Source organism: Bemisia tabaci, chromosome 3, assembly GCF_918797505.1.
Source record: "Bemisia tabaci chromosome 3, PGI_BMITA_v3".
Classification (NCBI taxonomy): Eukaryota; Metazoa; Arthropoda; class Insecta; order Hemiptera; family Aleyrodidae; genus Bemisia; species Bemisia tabaci.
Window position 1 is genome coordinate 34,212,320 of NC_092795.1, and position 23,136 is coordinate 34,235,455.

At 35.9% G+C, this 23,136-nt stretch overlaps 2 protein-coding genes across 2 annotated transcripts; one reads left to right on the forward strand and one right to left on the reverse strand.

The window, feature by feature from the left end:
* The first annotated feature begins 64 nt into the window (after window positions 1–64).
* On the forward strand, window positions 65–8,083 carry Las (lipoyl synthase, mitochondrial). The gene is made up of 6 exons (XM_019061156.2): window positions 65–352; window positions 1,499–1,834; window positions 2,953–3,109; window positions 3,882–3,939; window positions 4,627–4,901; window positions 5,743–8,083. Exons 1-6 carry the CDS (start codon window positions 290–292, stop codon window positions 5,976–5,978), a joined length of 1,125 nt encoding a protein of 374 aa, XP_018916701.1. The 5' UTR covers window positions 65–289; the 3' UTR covers window positions 5,979–8,083.
* On the reverse strand, window positions 6,907–21,934 carry LOC109043840 (DGAT1/2-independent enzyme synthesizing storage lipids). Its single transcript, XM_019061158.2, has 7 exons — window positions 21,759–21,934; window positions 20,741–20,879; window positions 19,147–19,241; window positions 18,057–18,224; window positions 16,009–16,202; window positions 14,345–14,548; window positions 6,907–13,367 (listed from the first exon to the last, which is right to left on the reverse strand). The coding sequence occupies exons 1-7, from the start codon at window positions 21,805–21,807 to the stop codon at window positions 13,257–13,259; spliced, it is 960 nt and encodes a 319-aa protein (XP_018916703.2). The 5' UTR covers window positions 21,808–21,934; the 3' UTR covers window positions 6,907–13,256.
* Between the last annotated feature and the right edge of the window lie 1,202 nt (window positions 21,935–23,136).

Below are 23,136 nucleotides of genomic sequence, written 5' to 3' on the forward strand. Positions count from 1 at the left end.
ATACTGATGACGTCATATTACAAGTGCTACGTCACAATCTATCATCCCCCGTCTTGCTTGATGCTCGCTTGATGCCAGAAAGAACTCGTTGTGAGTGAAGTTGGTGATACGTGTGAATGATAACAAATGTCAAATCTTATAGAAACGTGTTTTTTTCCCTCTCTCTCTTACTGACTTCTAGTAGGTGATTTAATTTTTCCCTAGATTTTATATGAAGTGAGTAACCACTGCACTGCTTCTCATATTCTGTAGTTTCCAATTCAGCGAAGGTCCTTTTTATCAAACAATCATGTTATCACGAGTTACGAATGAATGTCGCGCTCCACTTTTGGTCAGTGGCTCTAAATTAGAGGTAAGAAATTCTCCCTTTAGTCTTCTTCACTTGCCTACCTAAACGCTTAGTTGCCTCATGACCATCTAATCACCCGAATTGGTCAGCTACTACCTTGAGTCAATCGCATTCTTGTTTTTTAATGAGACAGAATGTGTCAAAATTTTGCTTGTTTCATCATTCTTATGTAGTTTCCTCAAAATTTTAGGATTGACACACACCCAATTCATGTAGCAAGCATATTTTTAACAAGGCAATCTTGGGACGACAGGTATCAGCAGAGTAAAAACCTTTCTGCTGTCTTGACTCACTAGTTGTACCTAACAAAGCAAGGTTTCTCCGTAGTATTCCCTTACTGTTCAGTTTCAGGGTTATGTCATTACGCCTATTTCATCAGAACTTGAGAATGTCCTCACATGATTGAACAGCCTTGAGAAACGCATACCTATCATGGCCTCATCCTTGATGGAGAGTTCTGGCATGTTAAGAAACTGGTCAAAAATTCTGTGCATCAGAGTGGCCTCTTTGCGGCATTGATATCTCAAGCACAAGCACCTCAAGGCTTACTGAGAACAAGCAGTGTTCCCGGGTGCTCCGTGTGCAAGATCCATACGCTCTGGCGCCCTCTGTGCTTTTATTGGCTGCTGCGTCGTTCTGTGACGTTACGTGTACGGACATTTTAAGATAGGGAAGCGTTTTCCCATGAGGATTTTGTCCTTACGCGGTCCGTGTTGGTATAGGGAATGTCTGTGCGGTACGGAAAAATCCGCGCGCTTGGGATCACTGAGAACAAGTGATGTGTATAAGTGGAGGATCAAAGCTCCAGTAAGTTTTGCTCTAGAGAGCCAGGCCAAGTTGGAGTTGAAGCAGGGGAGACCTACTTGACAATCATTAATACCTAAGGCCATTTTCTTAACATGCCAGATTCCAAAAGAAGAATGCATTACCCTGTGATCTGGCTGAGAGGGTAAGTGAACTGCACTACAGAACAAAACGAAGATGCCTGATGTCTAACACCCAGGGATTTAAACAAAACAAAATTATGACAAGAAGTCAGCGTTGGTTTCAAGCAAGTTACATGGTTTTCAGTTGAGCTATTCGTGTATTATTTTAAGGACTTTCTCCATTTTTTGTCGTTTGTATCTAAACATCTTATTTATTTTTCAGAGTTTGCGTAGCAAGTCGTCTCTTCCCGAGAAGCTACGAGAAAAAATAGCTAATGGTCCAGACTTAGGACATTTCATCAAAGGGTCAGTCGAAGACAAGGAGCCACAAGATTGGTCACAATATGATGGGAAGCTGCGCAGAGAGAAAGGAGAGACTGAACGACTGCGACTTCCACCTTGGTTCAAAACTAAAGTGCCGAGTGGTCAGAATTTTACTCGAATCAGGGATGAGCTAAGAAATTTGAATCTGCACACAGTTTGTGAGGAGGCACGCTGTCCCAACATTGGAGAATGCTGGGGTGGTGGTAGTCATGGCACAGCCACCGCCACAATCATGGTATCTACTTGCTTTCACTTAATAATTCTCCTGTTAAAATGTAGCAATCGGGACATATCGATGGTGGAACTGAAAAAATGCAAGTCTTGGTTGCAGTATTTAAATCTCTTCTCCTATTTTATTTTTTAAAAGGAGACCAAACCAACATTATGGCCCAAAATTTGCATTTAATATTCTTTTCGTAGGGGAGAAAAATCATCGAAGTTTTAAAAAAAATGATAATGGAAGATTTTCCATGTAGGTAGAAAATAAATAAGACTAGAAGTCTACAATGCTGCAAACGGAGATAAGCACTTCCACAGTTTCATTATCAATATTTCCATTGAGCTTCTTTGAAAAGAGTCCATGCAGGTATTCAAAGGATGCATTGATGTAAATTTAATCATATGGTGTAACTCGATGCTCAGACCCTACTGCGAATAAAAAATGACTCGTGCCAACACAGCTCTTCATATGTACACCCAGACTGTGGTCTTGGCCCACAGTTTCCACTTGGGAACTAGGCTTTGATAAATTCCATTCTTTTTCCCTACTCATTTCGTTTTTCTTCCGAATTGCAAGATTCCGTTCATGCAAACAAATTCCTGTAGATTTTAAACCTGTTGGTAACTGACTGTTTCAAACAGCTAGAAGTGGAGAGCAATTTTATTTTTAAAAAAATTTCTGCATCATGTAGAACCTATTTGGAACCCAGTTCTACATCTAGAAATTCTATTTCTAATAATTCCAATTCTGATGAAGTCATGATCTGGGTTCCAGTCCTGAGTCCAATTGGAATGAAGAGTTTCAAGGTTCCAGGTTCTGATTTGGTTCGCACCGTTGGTGCTCACTCGTATATACATTCATACTTTCACTGATACTTGCACACACATACTTACACATTCATACTTGCATTGATGAATGAAAGTGGAGCTGTGCTGCTTTAAACAATGCCTTGTGTTGAGATGGGAAAAGAACAATCAATTATCAAGCTTTTATGGTGAATAGTAAGGGAGAAAAAAGAAAACCTTTTTGTTAAATAAAAAGGTAGAAAAATTTTGGGAGTCACAAAACTTGTAAAAATTATTGTGATGAAACTCAAGTAAGTGCCTTTTATATGCTCTTAATCCAATTTTCAGTTGCTAGGTGACACATGTACAAGAGGTTGCAGATTTTGTAGTGTGAAAACAGCGCGAGCTCCACCTCCACCGGACCCCAACGAGCCAGTCAATACAGCCACTGCTATCGTAAAATGGGGGCTGGACTATGTTGTCCTCACATCAGTTGATAGAGATGGTTCGTATGCTTATTTCAGAGGATTATTCTGCTTGAATCTACTTTTTGGCCATAAAAATTTAATTACTACATTTGATAGATATTTAACACTAAAAGATGTGCTTCCCAGACTTGTAAATAGAGTAGTGATTTTTGAAAAAAAAAATAATAAGTAAATCACTGTGGACCAATTTGATTTTTTCTATGAAATCAATATGATTTAATAATTGGAAATAATTAAACACCACACGAAGCTAAAAATGGCTGCAGTCAAGTGACAAAATCCCTTAAGTAAAAAATACAAACAACTCAAATACTTCTATGTATTAAACGTAATGTGAAAAGCAGCAGGAGATATCGGATTTAAGTAGTTTGCGGTTTTATGTGTTTTTAAATGGAAAAATTGCAACACATAACAGCAACCATTTTAAATTCACCTGGTTTTGTGAAACTGGAATGACTCTTCTGTATAAAATCATTTGCTGTACCTAGTGTACTTTTTGAAGCAGGAGACTCCAAAATGTGCAAATGCTGCATGCTAACTGTGAAGTTAGGAATGATTTCCAGACTTTCCCAATGCACTCATCGTGATGTTGGAACGAAAGCCACTCTTTTCTTCGTTAAAGCAAAAGTTTGCACCAGACCAATTGAGCATTAATATTAATGACTGACCATCATTTCCAATGTAAATCCAGTAGCTAACATTGCCATACTTGCATGCAAACCTTTAGTGCCTGTCTCTTAAACTTCAAATGTATTTTAATCAAATATTGTTTTTTTTTTTTTTTTCAAGATTTGCCGGATGGAGGCTCCAAACATTTTGCAGAGACTGTGAAAGAAATCAAGAGACAGTAAGTTCAGTACACTATTCTAAAGGGCTTCTCCTTGTTCAATACGTGTTTTCTTACAAATTTTTAACATGTTCTTCAACGATTTCTTCAATTAGAATTGTTTTAAGGTCTTCAAAAAAACATCCAAAATGTCATTGTTACCAATACCAGTATTTGAAAAAAGTTATTATTTTTGAAAATAATCAATAATCTCTTAGTTGGCATTAAAGTGACTTGGACATCATGGCTGACATAAAGACTATGACTTTATTTAGATAGAAGAAAATTCTGGCAGATATTTCTTTTGTAATTCCAATTAGTGGTTATTAAATTTTATTGGTTTGGTGGTGCGCAAATTTAAGTTTCACCTGCTTCAGGGACGTTCAGAAGGCTTATTTTATAATCTCATAATCATTATTTTTTTGCTCAGGTACTGTTACTTTACCTCTGTCCAAAAAGAAATTCTTATCAGTTTAGCACCAACGTTGTTGTTCTTGGTTATTAAAGTCGATCGGTTTTGTTGATGCTATGGTAGTGCTCAAAGTTAAGCTTTAAATGTTTTAGGTATATTCAGAAGTCTTTTTTTAAAATCACTTCTCTTTTATTTTATTGCTTACTATTTCTTTTCTTGTATTCAAAAGTAAATTCATATCATTCTAGTCTCAACCTGACTGTTCTGATTTTCAATAACTTTTTTTCTTAATGCAGGAAAAGTAGTATTCTAGTTGAGTGTCTGGTACCGGATTTTCGTGGTGATGCAGATTGCGTGAAGACAATTGCCGAGTCAGGACTGGATGTTTTCGCTCACAATGTTGAGACGGTGGAATCTCTCACACCATTTGTTCGAGATCGCAGAGCTAACTATAGGCAAACGATGGATGTTCTAAAGCTAGCTAAAGAGCTAAACCCGGATCTAGTCACCAAATCATCAATTATGCTCGGTCTTGGAGAGACAGATGAACAAGTTAGGCAAACAATGGAAGGTAGGAATGCAATTAATTGTTTCTTAGTCTCTAGAAATTTTTTGAATATCAGGCAAAATATATTTTGGTGTCTTTTCTGGAGAAAATGTTTGCGCTGTCAATTGCTGGTGGTTCAAACCGCCAGCATAACCGCCAATTCACTTATTGCACAATAGTACAATAAGTTTGATATTGCATAAAACTTTTCACTTTTTCATTTCCCAAAACCCTCCGAATTATGAGGAAGGAGTGGTGCTGGTTCATTGGAACTGGTGTCAGCATGATTCAAAACAGGAGTCTATTGCAAAAACAACATTTTTTATTTATTTCCCCTCTGGATTTCCTTCAGACCTTAACCATCAATTACTCATCTCTGAGCCCTTCTTTTTGACACTGGGAGGAGGGGACAAAGTCAGAGCCTTTACACCATAATATCTCCAGAATGGATTAAGATATTGAAATTCGCGTTTCATTAAAAATCAGATGCAATTGTTCTCAAGATTCTTGGAAGAGAGAATCCCAAGGTATGATTTTCAGGCTGTGTTTTGTGTATGTATTTGTTCAATTTTTGATTCACAATAAAATTAAAATTTTAATGTAGCCATTTTATTTGGCATTTAACGAGTGGTTAAAGGCTTTGGGAGAAAAAATGGTTTGTTTACACCTGAGCACACAGCGCTACGACAGCTTTACTTTTTCCTTGTTCCTTTAGATACAAATGTTCATTTTTGTGTCTTTGGGCCTGTTGGTCCAACGGTAAGAAAATCCAAGAGCCTCTTGGCAGAGAATAACGTGAGCGAGACTCTCAGAAAAGCCGGTCAAGGAATTATCTAATGATTGTTTCTTTGCATTGTTTTATCAGATCTGCGGACTGCAGGAGTGGACTGTGTAACCTTAGGCCAATACTTGCAGCCAACCCAAAGGCATTTGAAGGTCAACGAGTACGTAAGACCTGAAAGATTCAAGCACTGGGAAGAGGTTGGCAATGAAATGGGTTTCCTCTACACTGCTAGTGGACCCCTTGTTCGCAGTTCTTACAAAGCTGGTGAATTCTTCATCTCAAGTATCATTAAAATGCGGAAAGCCTCATCTGCTTGAGGCCCCAGATTTGGTTAGCACAAATTTTTATTTTTTCTAATTGGAATATCCAGAGCATTCTCTGCTTGCAGTAGCTAAATATGGCAGTGCAAAATATAATTATCATTTTTCTGTTCTGTGAGACTGACCATGTTTAGTAAATGTATTCTTTGATTTTATCATCCTCAGGAGTGCCAAGTTTGTACATTTACACTCACAAAAGAGATTTTTGAATTTGTCATAAATAAAAACGCTAGATGGCCGCAAGAACTTATACAGTCAAGTAAACTTAGAAACAATTAAACTTTTTGAGATGAGTCAGGAATTGTTCAAAAGTATGGATTTTTCATGCTAATCTCAAAAGTTTTTTTCTCTAAATACTTTTGAAGACATTTGCCCCAAAAAATTTACTGCAAAAATTCTCTAGAAAATGTATTAATTTTGAAGAGCAAGTTCTCAATTTTTGTCACATGGGAGGAAAATACCTAAAAGTATGGACAAAAAGCTTAATTTTTTCAGAGGCTGATGTAGGTAAAACTTGAGGGCTGCAGGTAATACAAGGGCCCTGTAATACAATGCACTGATTAGATACAAAAGAGGGTTTTTTTTTGGGGGGGGGGGGGCACGAATGAAAATTTGCTTTTGGTTGTACTAAAATCAAAGAAGATGTGCTGTAAAGTTTTTAATCATATCAAGTTTCTGTTTATGATAAGTTACTGTTATGAAGTAGGTGTTACTTGTAGCTATGCATTTGCGGCTTGAATATTGAATTTGACAAAATGACAATTTGATTTTTAATGTTGGTCCATACAATCTGTACATTTTAGCTGACAAAAAACTAACCAAATCACATAGCTTCATCTCTCTTGGACAGAATGTAAGAAAAGAGAGGTAAAATCTAATTTCTATCAAAGGTATCATTTTGAGGAGGTAAAAAAATAAAGCAAAATTATGATTTTATCATAATTACTTATATTTGTTATCTCACTGAAGTACAAAATATTTTAACACAGTTTACAATCGAGCAAATATTCTACAGATATTCGTCTTCTTTGGGGCAGACAGAAAAAGTCTAGGCTTACAGGGTAAGCTATTCTTAAATATTAAAATCAGACCCATTTTGTGAAAGACTCAATTAAATTTGGACTACATTTTGCAAGAAGAAGTACCAACTTCTGAATTTTCCACAAAAACACCTATCTGCATAAGGAAACCAATGGCACATAAGTTGTTTCTAAAATAAACCAGAAATAGTTCCCTATCGCAAAATTTAGTCCATTTGTTCGAAGAGCTTTTGATTGGTGTGCCAGCAGCGAAGTTCCAGAAAGAACTCCTCGAAACTCTTAAAGTTGTTTCTAAAATAAAATAATTGAAAAGTTACACTTTCGCAAATAGATTTGGTTCACTCTTTAGACCCAACAGAGAGGGTTTCAATCCTTGAAAAAAATACAGATGGACAACCCCAAGGTTCGATGATTGACGAAGACCATTTGCATTAGTTCACTTTAGAGCTCCCTTCCATAGATGAATCCAAAATTTTGGATGTGGCCATCATTGTTGCCAGCATGAATAATCAAAGGATGTAGCAGCTATTGTTGTAACTGAGGTTTGCAGTATGTAAAGGGCTGAATCTAATCTGTTAATGAATACTCCCCTGATGAGTCTAAAGGGCCAGCCATTGATTATTTGCTGTTCAGAGAGGTGGGTGTGTGTTTCCAATCATTATGAAGCGTAACAGTGGGTGGGGTCAAAAACTAAATCTAACGTCACAAAATTTGTGGGTGGCCCCCAATCAGCCTGAAGCTAAGAAAGTTTCGGCTCAAGTCCAGGTGACAATATGTGTGTTTCCTGCCTTTGTTGTGTATCAAATGCTCAAGAAAGGCTCTGATATCCGACGTTTCATTGGATATAATCAATGTAAATTAGGTGCATATATCTGCAGTGGGAATTCTATGCAGATAGGCTCCTATTGCATAAATTTGCTAATTCACGTGTGATAATTATTTTCTGATACTAGGACACATTAAGATGTAATTAACAAAAATGAAGTTGCTCTTGATTATTGTTGAAGATTGTTCAATTCATTTGTTACCGTTAGATTTTAAAAATAAAAATTGTTGACAAAACCTTGAAGTTTTATTTTTTCCTGCGGAATACTGTAGACTATGACATAATACTTTCAGTGTTTTCGAATACTTTATAAAAATCAAACAATATCCTTCAATTTAAGAAAAAAAAATACTGTTTTGTTACGAATTATTCAATATGTGTCTGCAGGCTACTTATTGAAATCGATAGACTAATAAGAACCCAAATAGATTGTGGAGCGGTCCTGTTGGTGAAAGCGGGTGATTTCAATGGCCAACGAAAGTAAGAAACGGACTAAGTCACATTAATCCACTAGGAACCATATAGTTAGCTTATCGTTTTCTCTCTGAGCCTATAACAACCACCAGTTTCAACCTGTGGGATCGCTCTATTTCCTCTTCGTCTTCTTTGTCTATCATTTAGTCTATCAATTTCAATAATTTGTCTGCTGTCACACACAAGAGATACAACCAACTGAGAGGACTTTTCTTGGAAAATCAACTGAAAATCGTATCGAGAACATCAGAAATATTAAATATTCACTTGGAAATGCACAAATTGAGCAGTCTGTTTTTCCCATTTCCAAATTTACTGCTCCAATTGAGAAACCAAAAGAAAATTAGAACCCAAAACAATTTACATCATTCACGAAGTATGTGTGAAAAAACAGTTTGTGAGGTTTTTCTTTGACTTGGTTAGAATTTCTTATATTTCTCTCTGGGCAAACCCCATTGCCAGTGCCTGAAAAAAGTCCCTGCAGGAGCAGTGAATTTGAAAATGCGTAGAATGGAGCGGGCAGATCACAATAAAGGAAAAGGAAAAGGGAAAGGAATCATTAAGGAATTGATTTTTGTTAGATTTTATTAATTTAATCTTAGCTGGCTGTATTTTTGTGTCAAACAGACCCACTGCTTGAAAGTATCAAACTTAAAAGCAAAGGGGTTATTATTTGCTTGGTTTCCTATAAAGAAGAAAAATTGATAGTTGAGATATATATATAAAATTCAAGGAGACAAAGTTTTTGATAATCGATCAGGCTAACAGTGATTCTGAAATTAGACAAAACGTACTCCTAGATTGTGTTCAAAATATGGACAGTAAATATGTAATGTTGTGTATTGACTAAATTAAAAAATTTACATTCCCACTTCCATAATATCACCTTTGACCACTTACAGATAATTGAAGAGGAGAAATCTAGAAAGTTTCGGATGGTCTCAAGTAAAGAAGCCATACTTGTAAAGATTATTTGGATTTCAGTGGATATCGATACAGGATTAATGGCCAAAACTTCACAATTTGATTCTAGAGGTCAAAATATGACTTTCACGTGGTATAATATTTTTCGACACAGTTTGCAATCATAAGGTGATGTCATATCTCTGCATTACACAGATTCTCTCACCACTAATGGAAAAACTCATTTGAGCACAATTTTCCTTTGGAGTTGTGCTGTTTGGCGCAAACCTAATTACATTTAACCAGAAAGCAGCTATGGATACGTTTAGGGTCTATTTGGAACCACTAATAATACAATGCACTCCATTCACTCTTAGAACAGTTTTCAAAATAAAACTGAGACTGGTCAAGCGAACGGGACAGCCCGCAACTAGCACGCTGTCTAATGCGCACATCTAAGGAGAAATATTAACAATGATTGAAGACTGCTCAGTAACTCCGCTCTCATGCAAGAAAAATTAAACGGTACCTACGCGGAATGTGTGTACCTGATCAGTGATTAAAAACAATAAACCATTGAATCTTGGGCCTTCCATCTAAAAATTTCCATATTTTCTCGTCTGTGTGACTCAAGAACATGCATTAAAATGTGTTAGAGTCAAAACAGAAAATTCGAACAGTCTAGAATGCATTGGTTGGAACTGACTTTGAGTGAAAATCAAGGGCCGGGACCCAAAAAATTCCGTTCCATGGAATCATTTCAGAAGAATAATGCACAATATGCCTGGTTCATTCAAGGTAAAATAACGAAAGTAACACCATCTTGCTGACAGTGAGAAAAACCATGGCAGATACATTTTCTGACCAAAATTTGGGAGGCCAGTTGATAACTCAAAAAAAAAAACTGGATGGAAAAATCTTGTCAATGGACTTTGCGGCAGAATTACTTATATACAGCCACTAGCAATAAGCACTTTAGTTGACTCAGGAGAGAACCCTCTAGACCTAAAGTAGTTCAGCCTCTCACAAATGTAAGTAGACTATTTCCTCTAGTCCTTTGGAACTGAGGATTTTGGAGTGGTAAGTATTGGGAGGGGAAAAGATGAGCCCTAATAATCGCATTTTCTCTAATAAGTATTGCACAAATAATTCTGATGAGATGCGCGAACAATTTTTTGTGTGAAAACTAACGCTTCTAAAATACTGTTCAATATTATGCGACCTAACAATATAATGCTGAGTTTAAAAGGAATGAAAATATTGGATACATAAAAAGGGATCACTTTGCAAGGTACACTCAACTACAGGTATGGACAAATGGAATTTTAGAAAGTCGTCAAAACGCGTAGATTTGACAGCATCGAGAGTACGACTGCGAAAACCTGCGCGGCAAATGGACGGTACGACTTCATACGTCACTCGATCGCCCATTTTCTCAGCGCTGCCACTTCGGCACCCCGTTTGTCCATACCTGTGGTAAAGTGTACCTTGATCACTTTGTCTAAAAAGTCGCATTGCGAAGACTTTAAATAAGGCGGACTTTTGGGGGTTCAACGCTTCAAAATTAGGCTACTCATTGATCTACATTCAACCATGTCTTAAAATTTAAAACTCAGCCCCCTTTAAAAAAATTAAATACGAATTTCAGATAGAAATGAATCCTTCAAAAGAGCGATTCATTTAGATTGAACATGAACAGTTTGCTACCTTAGTATAACGTCTAGCTACAATTATGCCTAAATTTTCATTATTAAACCTTAATCCAGAATGCACTATCCCTCAAGACAAAAAGAAAATTAAACAATGACCGAATGAAAATTGAACTACACTGCATTTAAAAACACCAATAAAAACCGTAGAAAAATGTATAGCTAGACTTAAAAAATGAATAAACTTAACACAGGACAGAGAAGGAAAAAGAGGAAAAATTCAACTTGAGATAGAGTAAAAAGAGGAAACAATTTAACATAAAACAAAAACTTGAGATACGATAATTAAGTATTCATATGATCTTAACAGATGTGTTATGATAATTTTTGTCCTTGGGACATTCTTTCATGAGATAAAAGTAAAAAGATCAAACGAGCTTATGGGGAGGGGGGGGGGGCTTAAATTACAAAGACAAACTTTTGATATTGTGAGGATTCTTTTTGGAGACAGTCTTTAGACCTTAAGTCAAGATTAAAAATTCGAAAAAATGTTTAACTTAAAATAAAGAAGGCATCCTATGCTGAAGACCAAGTCTTGCTGTGACAAAAAATATGAAAAGGATCATAATATGTCCATAAGAAGAAGGGACCTCGAAGTAAATAAATTCAAATTTGATATACTGATGCGAGTGTTTGGATGAGTATTTTACAAACCTTTCAGCTCGAAAAATGCTGGTAAACATCAAACTGAACCTTGCTTAACCTTGCTGGTTAAGTAGTTTCTATCAAACAAGGTGAGGATAATCAGGACATTCTGTCACAATATACCTCTATCAGAGAGGTATTCGTTTCTAAAAATCCTTCATAGACTCTTTCCATAATAGGAAGATACTCAGGAACGCTGCCCTAGGCTTTTGTAGCTGTGACACCTCAAGAGCGGCGCATGCACGTTTTCGCCACGAGAATTCGCTACCGATACAGCACAGCTTCGCGGGGTCAAGAGAGAACGCACAAAGCGGATTAAGATTCAGAGATGGAGTGAGTTATAACTTTGCCTGCAATTTGGAACCATTCAATTCCCCTCTCAAGGGTGAGGAAAACGCGTGTGCGCCGTTCGTACAGTGTCTCAGCTAAAAAGACAGAGAGTCGAATATCCTCCTAAAATTGACATACTTTATGGCAGAAATTCGGAAAGGAATACCTTTTTGACACTTCAAATATGTTTATTTTTCCGTCAAAGGATCATAGAATTTATGACTTAGATACACTTCATGCATATTTGTTAAAATTAAAACTTTTCTCACCACAAACATGCAAGATTCCCTTAACTGCACTTGAATTAAAGTGCTTCTTTCGTGTATCATTTTTAGATCAACGATATAAAGACTATAGGTTTATGGGGGCCTGTTAAAATGTACCCGATATGGAGCTGACTTTCAATATGCAGGCAGGGGTGCGAGCTGTTCTCGTCCTAACCACCAAACCTAAAAATAGCATGAGCTCTTAAGGAAGTTTTTGAATAATGAAGAATTCATTGTTGAAATTCTCAAAATAAACCCACTTGAAGCGTAACTAAATTTTAGACATGGACACAGATTTTCAAATGGTTTCTTTTAAATTTGATGCGAGTCCGAATTCAGGAGAGTCGCATGAAAATAATGGAATCCAAGGAAATAAAGATTATCTTTGTCTCAACCTAACTTTTGCTCCTAGGGTACAAAGCTCACTGTTCACAGAGCATAGGATTAGCCAATCTATAGTTTTTATATCATTGTAAAAATAAAATTACTACATTTTTAAAAAAGGTGAAAAAGAGCTGTTCCATGTAAGCATTCCAAACTTTTAACAAATCTTTGATTTTAACAGCATCAAAGTGATAATATTGATTGAGATTTGAAATTTTGATCAAATTTTAATGAAATCTTACATAGAAACAAGAGGCTGTTTGCGCATGCTGATTTGATTTTTCAAACATCAAAAATCAGAGAGTCAAACAAACCAGCAACATATCCTAAAGTCACTAGACAAGTTGGTATTTTTTAAATTTTGAATACGTTTCCCTCTGATTTACTTCAAGGTTTGTTAGAGCGAAAAAAGAATGGTATTTTTCTGAATTTCACTAATACTGGTTTGAAAGCATGATACTCTTGAAAATGGAAGAGAGCTCAAAACTTCCTCTCTCTTTGAGCAAATTTTCTCATTAACTTTTTTGTCTATTTTGTCATCAAGCAAGCCATGGCCTCAGAGATACAGTTCAAAGTTTGCACTGAAGTAAAAATATCACATAGTTAAGAACTTACTGGAAATTATTTGTATGCAACATGGAATACAAACATGTAAGAGTGTGGACTCGAACTTGGATTCATCATCCTCATGACCAGAACTAGGTTTTCTTATCTTTGGGATTTGTATAAAAGCGATCAAAGAGGGCTCGCGTAATCGAGCCAGGAACTCTCTGATGTTTTTGGATTAGCTCTTCGATTGCAGCGGCAACCTAAAACAAGAATGTCATTGTGAATATCAGCACATACAACTGAGAGTGGAGAAGTTGCTTATGAGAAAATTAAGCAATATATGGGGGAAAGTGGCAATCTTAACACATTGTGTTCCTTAAGGTCAAACTTCTGCCAACATAGAACGCTTGGACTTGGAGACCATTCCTCATCCTTCATACAGTCCTGACTTGGCAGTACAAGATTTTTGGGTCTTTCTGAACCTGAAATGAGACCTCAAAGACACTTCATTCTCATCAGACGCCAAAGTTAAAACTGCAGTCGTAAAAAGGATTCAAAACCAACCACATTCATTTTTTTTCTTGACAGGATTCCACAACTCGTTGAATGTTAGTAGAATTGCGCTGAAGTTAATGAAGATGATATCGAAAAATAATATTTTTGATACTCTGTGATCCTCTCTAATACACTGTTCTTTTTTTTTTGCTTCTTTGTTTTTTTCAAATTCGTCCAATTTTAGTAAGGCAGAGTTAGTTATAAATTTCCATTCCTCAAATTTTCCTTCGACATCATGATAGAACACATTCAAAGTTTTGCAAACACTGTAACGTCAAAAATTGTTCAATTTTGCAAACAAACTTTAGGCAGACAGGATTTTAAAAGTTGTAATGTCTTCTAAAATTTACCTACAGTAATATTTTCAGTTATTTCAATATCTGCTGCACCTGTAAGGTTTGACAGAGTTATCCGTCACCCGCAATATCTTCCTTGAACATGGTGAGAGAACATGTTAGAAATTTAGCAAACGCTGTAGCATCAAAAATTGTTCCGTTTTGCAAACTGATAAACCATCAGAAAGGTAATTACGTCTACTTTCAGAATATCTTTAGTTTTTGTCGAAATCTTTAGTTGTTCTCAAGTTATGAGCTTGAAGGCGTTACTTTTCAGCCGCGCCTTGTATACAGTTAACGTTAAATGGAAACAGTATCAAAATGAAGAGAAGTGATATCCAAAGTACCTTAATTTGGACCTCTTCTGGGGTGACTCCATCTTCGAAAATGATGGGTTTACCAATGTATGTCCGTAATTTGACTGGGAAGCCTCCATAGATAGGAACTAATGGTATTTTTGTGGCTAGGTAGAGTCGCAGCAGTAAGCGTCTACCAATACCAAGACATCGGAATGCTTCTCGAATGTTTTCAGTAAAAAATGGAATGACAGGCTGAAAATAAAGTTATGCAACAGGTTAGAATAAGAAATTTTCAATTGTGCAAACCTGGAAAATTACACCAGGAGAGACCAGAATTTTATTTAATAAATTCCTCTTTATCAGAACAGATCGAGAGCCTGAATCCTCCGTAAAAATAAACAAAATTATAACAGTGCAATACTTTTCTGATACAAAATGTTGGACTGAGCAATGTCCTGTGACATATTATACAGAGAGAAAGAAAAAAAATAAGTGAAATATTTTTTACTTGCTTCTCTAGAGTTAATTATTTTTACTGAATCGACATTATAATATTTTACAATACATGACGTAATCAACTAATAAAAGTCAACACTGACTCGTTGCTTGACTGATTGACAAAAGAAATCACAAAAAATGAAATCTTTCGATCAAAATAAAACTAGACAGAGGAGAACAACAGAAGATTCTCATTTACAAGAAGCTTCATTGCAGCACCTACAAGTAACATACTTCCTTACTTGGTGAGTTGTAAAAAAATGTTTCCTTTCCTAAAACGAAAGAGATAATGTCTCTTTTTATAAACAAAGAAGACTTGTAAAATTGATAAATTTGGTTCCTGAGGATTAAGGTGAAGGTATGCTTACTTTGCTGTATGCAGTTTTTGATGATAACGCAAATGAAATGATTTTTTGGTTTGCCGCTCAAAAGTAGATGAAAATTCAATATCTATTGCTATTTGCTTGTCTACGATGTCAAGACGAGCTTTGATTTTTCCCTGAAGAAAAATTGGTTACAATTTCAAATTTTTGATTTATTTCACTCCTTGAAATTAACTCTTTGAACTTGAATTATATTTTGGGGTCAGCTTACTTGTGCTTGCATTTAAACACTTGAGTGCGATTATCAAAGCAATTCTATCACACTCAAACCCAAAACAGAGCCATTCATCCGAAAAAAAAAACCCCTGTAAAAATCAGCTGTAAAACTTGAACTAAGGATTTCCAATGGTTCAAAAAAAAGCCTGTGGGGGTTTAACCTGTAAAAAAACAGGTGCTCATCATGACACTGAAAAGAAGCAAACTGCATACAATCAAGAATATTTACCTTAACTTCTGAGGGAACAACCAAAAAGGTTTTTTTTCCCTCTCTCTCTTCATGATTTACTTTCAAACTTCCTCATGGAGGGTACTCCAGCCTTGACTCAAATTTTCATCTCAGTGGTTCATTCAGTATACAAGAATTTGAATAGTTAGCTTCCTCAGTTGACATTTAACTGGTATGGATGATAAATACACCATATCACAAAAATGTAATATAATTGGAGAATTAGATCCAATGGTTCATGTGTAAAAGAGCCATGGGTAAGAGGAAAAACTGACCAACATGGATAGAGTAAAAGTTCAATGCTCTTCAGGACTTTTTGAAAAAAATAAATGAACAAAAGAAATCACACAATGTGAAGAAGAACTCCAAGTGGGTTGAAAACTCACAGTTTTAGCATCTATTGCCACTTTGGCGAAGCCAAGCCTTTTTTTCCACATTAAATGGTAGTAACAATCGCCAAATTGAGCTTCGTAAACTCCGCCTGGTGAAATGGCTAGCATGTTATTTTCCTTCAGAACAGCCGAGCAGGACTGCACTGTTCCAGGTATGATTTTCAGAACCTCTGTCAATATCTTCCAGCCTTAAATAAAAACATAATTCTATAAATATCCTTGGGAAAAAAAATCGATTTTTTTCGACAACAGTGATATAGGCTGTAAACTAAAGTTGCCTGGACCATTCTAAACCTCCTATTTTGAAAGTTGTGTTTGTTCGATAACATATTCTGCATGGATAATATTTTCAGTGAGTAAAAGATACTGATACGAGGGTCATCCAAAAAGTAAGGTTCCCTATCTTGTATCTTCCGAACGAAAAGAGATAAATCCAATCGATAAATAGACACATATTAGGCATACTCTAAGCTTTAAAACAAGCTCAAGTTTTTGAAAATCGGTTTAGGGGTTTGCGAGAAAACCTACTTTTACTGAGACAACCTCCTGTCGCCGCGTGCCCACCTCCAGGGTCAGGATGTGCGAAGAGTCGATTAATTCAGACTCGGGCATGCTCCTCTAAACATCATTTCAAAAAGGAATTAAAAAGTTTTCATTAGGTAGGTCTTAACTTACTTTTTGACGTAGTCTCCACATCTTTTTTGACATTTCTGGTATCATTACAGCAGCTTCTTTATGCCGTCTGTGTAAAAGCTCTTGCCTTGGCTCCGAAACCAGTCATTGACAGCGATCTGTACCCCTGAATCGGTTGGCAATCGCTTTTCATCATGGAAGTTTTTCCTCTCAGGAACAGATGAAAGTTACGTGAGGCTAATTAAGCAAGTATGGAGGATTGGGGGAAAATTTTCCGACGCAAAGCAACTGATTTGGAGGGAAAGATCGTTGTCAATGACTGACTTCGAAACCAAGGCGAGAGCTTTTAAGCGGACGGCATCAAGAAGCTGCTGTAATGATACCAGAAATGTCAAAAAAGATGTGGAGACTACGTCAAAAAGTAAGTTAAGACCTACCTAATGAAAACTTTTTACTTCCTTCTTGACATGATGTTTAGAGGCGAATGCCCGGGTCTGAAATAATCGACTCTCCGCGTATCCTGACTCCAGGGTGGGCACGCAGCGACAGGAGGTTGTCTCAGTAAAATTAAGTTTCCACGCAAACCCTTTTACCGATTTTCAAAAACTTGAGCTTGTTTTAAAGCTTAGAGTATGCCTAATATGTGTCTATTTACCGATTTGATTTTTCTCTTTTCGTTCGAAAGATACAAGATGGGGAACCTTATTTTTTGGATGACCCTCGTAGTGATGCACTTTGTGGTAAAAAACGAATGACTGAACTGTCTTTTTATGAAGAAATTTAGCAACATTTTCTGTGGAGGCAATCAAATGATTCACCCACTATTGCTTGCCAGTTCCCAGAGGCGAAAATGCTTCTTAACTGCTGTTGAAAGATTTGCTGTGAGAATTCTACAAACGCAATGAGGCGGTGTATTTTTCAGGTGATGGATTATTAAAGATTTGGTTTTGATAGTTGATATTCATCAGTTAGTAAAAAAAAGGACATGGCATGGAACAAAGAAAGTTGTAAAATAACGAAATTCAAAAATCATGATATCCATACAATAACAACTTACAAATTTTACTTTAGAACCATTAAGACTCTCCTCCTTTCTTGACATACTTCTTGCTGCGAAAGAAAACAAAACTTAGAACCTCTTTTTATAAATCTTACTGCATTCTGGATAGTACCTAACCAACTCATCCTCGGTTTATAAAAATTGCAGTTTTGATAATGAAGTTGAAAGGCTCTTGGAAAACACAAATTTAGCAAAAATAATTTGAAGTTTTTGACACCTGCTATGGTATCAATCATAGTCAGAGAACAAAATATCTTGCAAAAAGTGTTTTCTCCTGGGTTTGATCTCTCTTTCATTCTCTATGTAAGTTACTGATTTGCTTAGAAAAATGATAACAGTATAAATTAACCTGGAATTTTAAATAAAAATCTATCCCCAACTGTGTGAATTAGTCGGTTTTGGTTGAGGTACGTTCTAGCAAGTAAATAATACACATCAATCGGAAGAGCACCATGGTAGTAGATGAGCAAGGCTCCGGAATCTTTCGGGATATTCTCTTCGCCGACAACTTCCCAACCTGTGAATAATAAAACAAAATTTAATTATTATTTGGATGTTGATAAGTTAATAAATAAGTTACTAAGGATTCCTATTTTTATCGCTTCTCAATTTATTTTTTCTTACCTTACTCACATAGTTTTAAGACGTTTGCATGTAGTCTGGGTGTTGTGCATGAATGGGTTATAAAAATGAAAATTAGACGTTAGTCAATTTGTAGGTTATTATATTTATAAAAAGAAGATAATTGACACTTTCTAAAAGGTGGTTGTATCATATTCTGAAAAATAAAAAAAAAAAAAAAAAGATTCCTGACACAAATAGCAGTGGTCAGAATCAATTATGATTCTATCAGCGGATTATTGCAATTTTTTCGACTGCACTTCACCCTTATTATCAGAATAAGTTGTGATCAATTGCTATTCAATATGATAAAATTGCATTTTTAGAAGATGCCTATTTTTGGCTTTGTACCCACTTGGTGAAAAAGTTGCTATTGATTAAATTGAAAACATGATTAAATGGTGGTTTTATGGTGGAGGGAATACTGCCATAAAATTTGATACATTGAGACAATGATTTGTACAAAGCATTTGAAATACTACCGCAACAGTGATTATTTTGGACCTATTTCTTGCACTTTTGCCCGACCAAGATTTAGTCAAAGAACGACCTGTGCAGATTGGTTAGGCTCAACAGGATACATTCCAGCTTTTGGTGGTGCCATTTTGCTTAGCTAATAAACAGTTAGTAATCATGATAATGCAAAATATATTTCCTTCCGATTGAAATGGATTAATGCTTGGATGGGACAAATGCTATGAGAATGAAAGTTTTCATGTATTTAAACAAAAATTATTGAGTACTAATGTTTTTTCCCTCTTTGAAAGATGTAAATATTAATTTTTCTACGATCTAAAAAAAAAACAGTGGATTCTCACCGTGCCACAGCCAACCGTGGGCATCCCAGACAGCTGCAACAGTCTTGATAGCACCATGAAAAAAGTTATCATCATAAGCATCTTTTAACCGCTCTCTGAAACAGGGTAGGAGAAAATTCAAATGGGAAATGTTTACAGAAATGCATTCCAATAGAGAGAAACATGAAAGTGAGCCTTTCATTCGGATGGAGACTGCATGCTGATAAGAGAAATAACATTCATAAGAAAAAATGACTCCACATATGAAAGAGTCAGAGCAGGGGTAGGCTTAATTGGACTGCATTTTGCAATTTGGACCTATAAATTCTGGCTCATCTGAAAAAACACTTATGTGCATAGGGAAACTAATGGTACATACGCTGTTTTAAAACTGGGCGGGAATTTGTAGGTCCAAATTGCAAAATGTAGCTTCTCTGTGATGGCCGCTGTTGATCTTAAACCATGTAATAGTAGAAAGAAGGGAACTATTACGAGAGCGACTCATTGCTTGAGTTGCGAGTTCAGGAGCTAATTCTTCGATGTTTTCATCAACTCATTCTGCTCTGGCACATAGAGCTTTATGTCCTTTTTAAACTTCTTTTCCAGTGTGGCAAAACTCTCATTGAAACTGTGCCCAGTCTCAATGATGTGGTCTGCAAATTACGATGTCCCTGGTCCTCTGGATAGGACAGTGCTAACGTTATCTTTTATTCTAGTAAACATGCCTTGACCAAAATCGCTCGGTGAAAATCAATAAATATATTTTGGCATGCTTTCAGTGTGCAAGGAGAAAAAGTTCTGTCCTGGGAAAAATGAAGACCTTTAAATAGATTTGAAAAGTGTCCTTGTTTCTTGAGGGGCTTAGGAAGTTTCCTAGTTCCTAGTGACAGCTTTGACATTAATTTCTCAGTGATGAGGAACATTTTCTACAGGATATGAGTCGTAAAATTAAGATTTAGAAATTATCGGAAGTAAATCAAAAGCTCAAAACCCCTGAAAACTCCTACAAAATTTGTTGTGCCCCTGTTTTATTTTCTTGTAAGTATTATATCCATATTCCTAGTAGCAATGGCTCTTAAAAAGTTCTACAAAAAGTTGTCCAAAAAATGTAAAAAACTTGTAAATTTTAAGCGTTTGTAAATTTTAAGGAAAAAAAACTCTTCAAATACTCGTTTTAGGAAACCCTGGTGGGGAATTCTTTTAAGTTAAAAAATAGTGTTACTTTAATTAAAAGAAAACGTAAAATTTACATAAAAATCAATACACTATATTTTTAGGGGCTGCAACTGTCCCTTTTATACTTTTTTGCTCACCACTTTTTTTCCTCATTTTTGCCCGCAGGAAGTTAAAAAAGAAATGCGTAAATTTTACTTAAAATTTACGTAAAAAATTTACTTAAAATTTTTCTCCAAATTTATGTAAAAAAAGCCCCAAAAAGGGTTTCCTAATACAAATATTTCAAGAGTTTTTTTACGTAATTTTCAAGTGGTTTTAAAGTAAATTTTAAGAGATCTCTTAAAATGTACGAGTTTTTTACAACTTTTTTCAACAGCCACTGCTACCAGGGATGAGTGTGAAAATTCTTTCCATTTTTGTCTACCTGAAATTCTCTTACCTGTGCCATTTATAGATGAAAAATATGATGGCTGACATGTAGAGGAGCAAGATAATAACGGCTGGTAGAAGGAAAGTGATTATTATAGGCGTCAAGACCCAGGTTAACCATAGAGAATAGTCGATATCTACATATTCCACTGCAACAAAGTGAAATTATTTGAGTAGTAAAGCGAAAATTGGTTGATCGCATGGGATTAAAGATTCCAAATTCTTTAAAAGTGAGCAGGAGAGCCTCTAGTTATTTTTTCTGTTCCTCTCCACCAGCCAAGGTAACAGTTCAGGGAAACAGGTCATTTTGGTATAGATTTTATTGTTTCCTAATTCTCATCTGAATAAATCTGAATTACAACGAGGAGATTTGGTTGACTATTGCCACGCACATTTACTAGTGAGAAGCATCGGATCTTTACATCTATGCACTGGCAATTTCCAAAAAAATCAGCTAGGAGGTGTTGAATTAGTGAATCAATTACTTAAACAACACAAACAAAAAACTTTTACTGTGGAGGGTACTGGTCCAATTTTTGTTTAGAGGATCATCGGTCAAAGCTTTCAATTGCATCTTTAGATATCAAACAAACAGCTGTCAAAATTTTAAGGTATAGCACTAACTGATCGTACGTCAGATCTTGAGACAAAATTCAACTCTTTTTATGTCAGCGTTCACCAATGATGCTATCTGATTGCACGTATGAAGCTGTTGAGTGGTGCTGATTCCGAAGTTATCTGAGATTGACTTTAGTCTCAACATATGATGAGCGAGCTATGGTAAACGATTGAAAACATGAACTTGAACTGTTACAATAAGCTGACACCTTGAGAGCTTATTGCGCAAATATACAACAATGAATGCACGATCTGTTATAATTAGGAGTTTTAACTTGCTCAGTCCTGCGCTAAATTAAAAAATAAGAATTAGTTCGTCAGAACAGCTGTTGTAGTTTGCGTTACTCAATTCTAGGATCAAGCAACTAATGTATGTTCCGAGGATTAATTGATTAAAAGAAACTACTTACCAAGAAAATCTTTCAGGGAGTAAAAAAAGGCACTAAGGTAATGGAACATTTTTCCACATATGTATAATTAAGCCATTCGGGCTGGACAAACTACAGTTTTCAAGGGTTTATAACCTTAATTTGACGCATATTTTGTAAACATTTACAGTAAAGACATCTTCAGGCGGTTTTTTTTCTTATCAGTTCTCTACCTGTAACTGTCCAATAGAAAACGGAGCGGGCCAATCAGAAGTGAGCATGAACCCTCTACTCCATGATTGGTCTGAAGAGTATCGGCGGGTGAAAACAACAATTTGAATCTACGGTTGTTGTAGGTAAGGAAATGAAGTAATTATTGCCTTTATAAAATTGGCAAAAAAAAAAAAGTATCAACGATATATTACAGAATTTATGGAAGGGTTTAGGAAGCATCGATAAAAACAATGCCTGCTCCTTTGAAAACATGCGCCTTAAGATTTGAGTTCAGCCTAAGGGCTAATTTCTTGCAGCATATTCTGTGGGTAATGGTAATCTAACATTCTGGGAAGGAGCGGGGGAGGGGATGAAAAATTACCTCTGGAAATTTCGACGAAAATTCCAGCAGTCAGTGGCAGCGTTAAGCAAATCATGAAAAACTTGCAATTTTAATTTTTATGGTTGAAGTTGAAAAATGCAGGTCTCATATTGCGATGTTGAAAGTCTCTGATCATTTTTTGTTCTCCCAGTGATCAACTGGAGAGAACTTTCCTTTCGGTCTGGCCTATTTAATCAATGTAAAATCTCGAAAAATCTCGATCGCTAGTGAGATTCTCCTCTGTTCTCTTGTAAAAAATCGCTTGAAAAAGCGATTTTTTGTATGTGTGAGTGCGCTCCCATAAGATCTGATGTAACCGCTTATCGTGTTAGTGCGTATTTTACAGGGGTTTTTCGAGACTACCGATAGTCGCTGTTCGATACGTCGATACGTCGATTCAATTCTAGACATACCAACCCTTTCCTCCAAAATACCCTGTTCCTTCTGAGTTTCCTTAACTTTGCCTTCTTTAACTCCGTTTCTAAATAAACTGTATTAATTATCTGAAGTTCTTTATATCTTAAAGCTTCAATTTCCAATATGAATTTCCTAACTTTTTCACCATTTTCCTTATAAAACAAAATCAATTTACGTATGTACTTTTTACCCTTGTGTTTAGCGCTTGTTTCATTTGTGCGTCAGCTTTGATACAATGGCGGATTGTTTACGTTCATTTTATAGTTGAGCATTTTCCAATTTTTTCCTTTAAATCTCTTCGAAAAAGTCCCAAAATGACTTAGCACTCTTTAAATAAGTAATTCACCCCTTCAACTTAACATTGATGGTACTTTGGATGGTTCCACCTTTTGCAGTGAGAGAAACTGA